The sequence below is a fragment of the Dromiciops gliroides genome, chromosome 6 (genome assembly GCF_019393635.1).
Source record: "Dromiciops gliroides isolate mDroGli1 chromosome 6, mDroGli1.pri, whole genome shotgun sequence".
Classification (NCBI taxonomy): Eukaryota; Metazoa; Chordata; class Mammalia; order Microbiotheria; family Microbiotheriidae; genus Dromiciops; species Dromiciops gliroides.
In genome coordinates, this window is record NC_057866.1 from 53193381 (window position 1) to 53200306 (window position 6926).

General features: G+C 45.7%; 1 protein-coding gene across 1 annotated transcript; it reads right to left on the minus strand.

The window, feature by feature from the left end:
• Positions 1-1491: 1491 nt before the first annotated feature.
• LOC122730421 (cofilin-1-like) lies at positions 1492-2641 on the minus strand. Its single transcript, XM_043969546.1, has one exon. It carries the CDS (start codon positions 2529-2531, stop codon positions 2031-2033), a length of 501 nt encoding a protein of 166 aa, XP_043825481.1. The 5' UTR covers positions 2532-2641; the 3' UTR covers positions 1492-2030.
• Positions 2642-6926: the final 4285 nt, after the last annotated feature.

Here is a 6926-nt window from a genome sequence, read left to right on the forward strand (position 1 = left end):
CTCTGTCTACCTCATTTCCTGCAGTTGTAAAGTGAGGATAAAAATAGCACCTTACCTTACAGGAATGTTGTGAGGATCAAATGAAATAATATTTATAAAGTGCTTAACACAGTGCCAGGCACATAGTAGGCACTTAATAAATACTTGTTCCCTTCCCCTTCCCCAACAGTCTCTCCCTCACTCCCCAACCCAAGGATTCATGGACATTCAAATATATGAAAGATTTTTTTGGGGAAAAAAAATCTGTCAAGAACATCCTAGAATATTCCCCCAGAGTCCACTAGGTGGTGATATTCCCATAATACAATTTCCTAGTTTCCCTGAATTCTCTTCAATTTTCCATATCATGTTCAATTAAAATGGTATTAAAGGGCTTTGTAGGACTTTCTGGCCTACTGTTATTAAATTTCTTTTTGGCCTTTCAGATGCTCGAATAGTGCCCAGTCTAGGGAATATTTCAGCATAATCCAAGAATCTTGGAGCATGCATTTTTTTTTTAAACCAGAAGAATAAAAATTCATTTTCTTGTTTAAGGAATGCAATAATCCAGCATGGACAGGAATTCATGTGTGGCTGACGAATACGAAGTAGACACACAAGCTGACCCAATCCAAGAACAAGTAGCATACTGTTTCTCAATACAAGCAATATCTATGTGTCAGCACTGGAGGGACCTTTAGACATCGTCTAGGGGATAGGCACTTATCCAACCCCTTTATTTGGGAGCAACTGAGGCTCAGATACAGGAAGGGACTCATCCAAGGTCACCCAGCTGGTTGGACTGGACCAATGCTAGAAAGTAGAACATATGCCCAGCCCAGGACTATTTCCCACTGCCCCACCCTGCTTCTCACCTCACCTGATATTTTTATAAGACTTTAAAGTTTGCAAAAGACTTAACATACATGATCTCATTAAAGCCTAACAACAGTCCATTGAAAAAAGTGCTATAGTTATTATTATCCACATTTTTTAGATGAGAGGAAGGGAAGGCAATAAGTGTAAGTGCCTAATTATGTGACAGTCCCTGTGCCGAGCGCTCTTTACAAATGGTATCTGTTATCTCATTGGATCCTCACAACAACCATGAAAGGTAGGTAATCTTGTTGTCCCTATTTTCTAGTTGAGGAAACTAAGACAATTAGAGGTTAAGTGACTTGCCTATGTCCTACAACTAACCAATTATTAGAGGCACAATTTGAACCCAGGTCTTCCTAACTCCACATCCAGCCCGCTATCTACCATGTTGTCCCTTAGGCCTCCAATTATACAGTATGTCCCAAATTCTTAGGACAATTTCAAGCTTTACTAGCTTAAAATTGCCCTAAGGATTTGGGGACTCCTTGACAAATAGTGGGTGGTATAAATAGGATTGGAACTCAGAACTGTTGTCCTGATTGCCTCCCCTCAGGCAAGAGATTGAGAAACTACCATTTTTGGATGTTTGGGGGGATTTTTCAGTGTTAAGGCCCCATGACTTTTTTTTTTTTCCAGAGCAGCTCACCTTTTATTTATTTGTCTTTTTTTTTTTTAATTGAACTTTCCTTTTACTGGCGCTGTAACTTTCCTTTATACTGGCCACATAAGTAACTGGAGGGGGGAGGGGGAAGGGGAGCCGGTTGTGTAGGGGAGGGGTCTCCACAACATTCCATTTATACACAAAACTAAACAACAAGCACAAAGCCACTATCGCAGTTAGAAGTTGGCAGCACCGGGGAAGGGGGAAAACTGGGGGTGTCAGTTAAAAAAAATACTGGAAAATACTGGCCTCCCCCCCATCTGGGCATCCCCGGGGGGCTTGGTCTGCTACAACTCAGGAGGAATGAGAATATCAAAGGCAGTTGGGGAAGGCCAGAGCCATTGGGTTGAAGTGAGGGAGGTCAGGGGTCAGGGGTGGTTTGGCAAATGGGTGAAGGGATCGCCCTGCTCCTGCTAGGATCCCCCCAGCCCCTCAGGTCTGGCAGGAAGGGGGCAGCCTGCTCCCCAACCGGGCTTGGGCGGCCCCAGCAGGGGAGCTGGAGGGGGGAGACTCATAAGGGCTTCCCCTCCAGGGAAATCACGGCATTGCCCCCCAGTTTCTCAGCCAGGGCACAGCGGTCCTTCACTTCCTCATAACAGTTGGCTTGTAATTCATGTTTGATTCCTGTCAGTTTCTTCTTGATGGCGTCCTTGGAGCTCGCATAGATCATTTTGCTCTTGAGAGGGGCACACTCGGGGGTCCAGAAGATGAACACCAGATCCTCCTTCTTGCTCTCCTTGGTCTCGTAGGTGGCATCGTAGAGGGCGTAGCGGCAGTCCTTGTCTGGCAGCATCTTGACAAAGGTAGTATAGGGGTCATCTACAGTCTGCCCCACGTCACCCACCAGAATCTCCTTGCCCTCCTCCAGCACGATGTTCTTCTTATCCTCGCTCAGGCAGAACAGCACGGCCTTCTTGCGCTTCTTCACCTCCTCAGGTGTCGAGGACTTGCGAACCTTCATGTCGTTGAACACCTTAATCACCCCATCTGAGACAGCCACCCCAGAGGCCATGGTTCCGGAAAGGAGCGAGAGAGCGAGGGAGGGAGGGTGAGGGAGGAAACGAGGGCCACAGGAGAGGAGGGAGTCGCTCCTTCGCCACCGCTGCCTGGAGCCGACCGAACCGCCCCATGACTTTTGACAAAGACACAACCAAGAAAATTGGAAAGGGATCCAAAAATGTCATCAAGGGAATGGCTGTCCCTGACCCCATGACACAGAAACATCACCTAAACCCTTTCATATTGTGGTGCCCTAAACATCAGGCAACTTAACAAAGCCTGCCACACCAGACTCTTCTCCAGGGGGGACCCATAAGACAACACATTCACATAGTCAAACAGTCACCGAGGAACAACACCTTCCCAGAGGAGCACTGCTCTGTCACATGGGCTCTCCCTCCTTCTAGCACGCACAATTTCAGAAGTGCTCGTCTCATCTCATAGCTAGAGGCAGCCTCAGAGAGGGAAAGAAGCAGGTGCCAACATCAGAAATGGCCACAGTGCATCCTATCTTCTCTACTGTCTATGCTTTGCAACCTAATAGCTCTCATTCAGTCCATGCTCTCAGGAAGCCAATAATCAAGGAGGAAAAGTTTGGAAAACCTTTGATCTCTAAGTAATTAGAAACGAGGACTTGGCTTTCAGATCATGAAGGATATTTTCCCCTGTAAAGAAAATCACCTGGAGTCAGGGGTTCAAATCCTGCTACTTAGAACTTGCTACTTGCATTATAGTCACCTCTTCCTCATTTCCCTCCTCTTTAAAGTGAGAGGATTGGACTTGGTGACCTCTTAGGTCTCTTCTGACCCCAGTGCTACAATCCTATGGCAATTCAATAAACATCTTCTAATTTTGATGCCCCCTGGGAGGGAGGGCACAAGGGCAGCAGCTAAAATGATGAAATATGATACATTCCTTGCCATCATAGAACTTTCAGTCTAATTGGTAGTGTATGATATGCAATAAATGATAAGATTGCAGAACTAGATCCATTCTAGATCTAAATCTAGAATAGATCTAGATCTAGATGTGAAGTAGACCTTGGAGGCCATTGACCCCAACACCTTATTGTACAGATGAGGAAACTGAGGCACAGATAGCTTTGACTATTTTTCCCAGGATGACACAGTTAGTAAGTATCTGAGGTGTGATCTAAACCTAAGATTTCCAGATACCACATGCAGTGCCCTCACCAAAACACCAGGTTGTATATCAAAAACATAATACAAATTAGAATATTGTTAGGTCACAGGAGAGTTCTATGCCAAGAACTGTGTGGAGTACAAGGGGGAAAGTCTCATTTCTGGCAGGAAGAACCCTGGTTGATGCTTTCTGGAGGGGATGCTGTTTGAGCGGGACCTTGAGAGTTGGGGAAGTGGTTAAAAGGCAAAAATGGTGGGGGATGGCATTTGAAGAAGAGGGAACAGCACAAGCAAAGGTTCAGAGGTGGGAATAAATGAGCCATGTATGGGAGCAAAAATATCAGTTTTAATAAAATGTAGGACTCCCTTCAAGGGGGAGAACAGTCTTACATTTCATTTTCTTTACTCACTGCATATGACTGTCTGGCACATTCGTGTGGCTCTTGGGTACCATTCAATGCTTTTTATCCCCCCATCTTTTGTCTCTTGTGACTCTCACAATAAAAAGCTCCATGAGACTGGCAGGGCTAGAGCAGCAGCTACCAATTCCCATGCCCATAAGCCCTTCCCAGAGATCAAGGTCGTGGCCTAGCAGAGGCAGCATCTATTGGAGGGAAGCCCAAAGTAGGTCATTCCGCTACTTAGGGAGAATCAGAAGAGACAAAGGATGTTTCTTGAGAAACGGCCACTAAAGTTCTGTTATGGGCCAAAGGAGAGGACCAGCTGCTCCACATGGTGTGACTAAATGATGGGGGGGGGGGGAGGAACTCTAATTAGAAATGTTTTCAAAATCCAAGGTATACAAAACAAAGATCTTGTGCCCTTGATACTAAAGTAAATAATGTCTTTTCAGGCTTCAGACCCTTATTCATGTTTTTTGGCTTGAGCAGACAACATAAACTCTGACTTCCAGTTGACCCTCGGGACACCTGGAACCCAGTCTGGCTCCCCAAAACAAAGCAGCTGCTCAGCTGATTCTGTGGTCTCTTGTTTGGGCCCTGCCCAGAGGCTCAGCCACAGCAGTAATTAGGGTGGGGCTGCTGGGTCTTTGCCTCAGGGTGCTGAATTCAGAGGGTGCTGTGACTGCACCTCTTGGTGTTATTTAGTGCAAAGGAAGCGAGAGAGCTAGCACTTAGTAAGAATAATTAGGTCAAGGAAGGATATCAAATATAAGACTGAGATGAACTCCTTGTGTACTCCTCCCTACTAACCCCCCCCAATCCCCTGAATGGCAACCACCCCAAGTAGCAGCCTCTGCCTCTTCCAGCTTCTCCTCCCCAGTGGCAGCTGAGGATGTTATCACTGCCACTTACCCCAGGTCACGGTCTGTGGGACTTGCCTTAACTACCAAAATTCCTAGTTATGGCTCTGGAACCCACTGGGTTTTCAGCCTTGACCCCCTGACCTGGCCTGCCCCATGGCCACCTCAGGAGATGCACGATCACACATAGATAGGATTATCACCTAGCGCCCCAAGAGAAACAGGATAAATTCATTGCATTAGCTCCTGGTACTGTGTGAGCTCATAGACCTTAGGGCCCAGGTGATGTCTCTGGGCACTCATCCCATCTGTCCCACCTACCCCAGATGCTCCCACCAATTCTAGTTTATGTCCCCTCCCCCTCTCACCCATTCCCAGATGAGCTTCTAGAGGGGTCTGGAGAAACTGTGCGCTGAGTGTCGCCTGCTCCTTACTACCTCAGACTCATAAATGTAATATAATATCACTATGCAGTAATAGAATCACTTTAAGCCTTGCAAAGCTCTTTACAAACATCATTTCAATTGATTTTCACCACAATCCCCAGGTGGTTGGATTCAAACCCAGGTCTTACTGACTCTAGGTCCAGTCCTCTATCTGCTGTACCACCTAGTTAGGGAGGGATATGGGATGACTGGGGTAGGGAAAGAAAATTTCCTGCTCAGATACGGGCAGAATGAGATGGACCACGGTTCTGAACTCTCTAAAAATCTTTTCAGAAGGCCTTCCAGAGAAACTTTGTTCATCATCTGCAGAGATACCCACCTTCTCATGGGAAAAAAAAAAGAATATATGCCATTTTGTTAAGTCATTTCACAGTGGAGAATCTATCACTTTGGATACTCATATCAGAAACTTCCCAATGTATACAAGGGCAGCTAGGAGGTCCAGTGTCTAGCACGTTAGACCTGGAATCAGGAAGACCTGAATTCAAATCCAGTCTCCAACACTTATTAGCTATGTGACTCTGGACAAGTCACTTAACCTCTGTCTGCTTCAGTTTTCACATCTGTAGAATAGGGATAATAATAGCACTTACCTCTCAGGGCTGCTGTGAGGATTAAATGAGATAATATTTGTAAAGTGATTTTCAGGGGGGGAGAGGGTGCAGCCAGGTGGCGCAGTGGATAAAGCACTGGCCCTGGATTCAGGAGGACCTGAATTCAAATTTGGCCTCAGACACTTGACAAGTACTAGCTGTGTGACCCTGGGCAAGTCACTTAACCATCATTGACCCACAAAAAAAAATTATATATACATATGTACATACACACACATATAGTGATTTGCAAACATTAAAGTATTATATAAATGCTGGCTAGCTAGAGAAACTCCTTGTCTTGCGAAAGTGGACTGGAAGGTCCAACTATAACCTGGTTAAGATGCAGGAGGGAAATGAATAGAAAGAGACCTAAGGGCCCCAGTTTGCATAAATAATGGCCCTTTAGCATTTCACCAATGATGAGTTTTAGATCCTCTTCAACCATTTCATGGTTGCTTATGTAACTTCCAGAATCTCTTCAACTCCCTGAAGGCGGGGAGTATTTCTACCTGTCTTTGAATGCCTAGCACCTAGGACAGTGTCTGGTTTCTATCTGGTGCTTTGTAAATGCTTGTTGGATTTCCTACTTCAAACCACAGCCCATTGACTCGGGGCTATGGAGTTCCTCAGGTTTAGTTATCTCATCCCAGTACTGAGTCATTTCCTTCTGCTGCCATTCCAGCAACTCACAGTGTGACACCCTTAATATGCCTTCTGCTCTGACAAGCAGAAGAGGTGAATGAAACCTGGCAGGGTATTGTGGAAAGATCACTTGCTGTGGAATCTGAGGAATTACCTTCAAGTCCCACCCGTGATGCTCATTGCCTGTGACTCTGGACAAGTCCCTGAATTTCTCTGAAGCTCAGTTTCCTCATTTGTAAAATGAAGGAGTCAGGCTAAATGGCTTCTGAGGTCATTTCCAGCTCTCAATCTGTGATCTAAGAATGCTGTTTCCATTTGAGG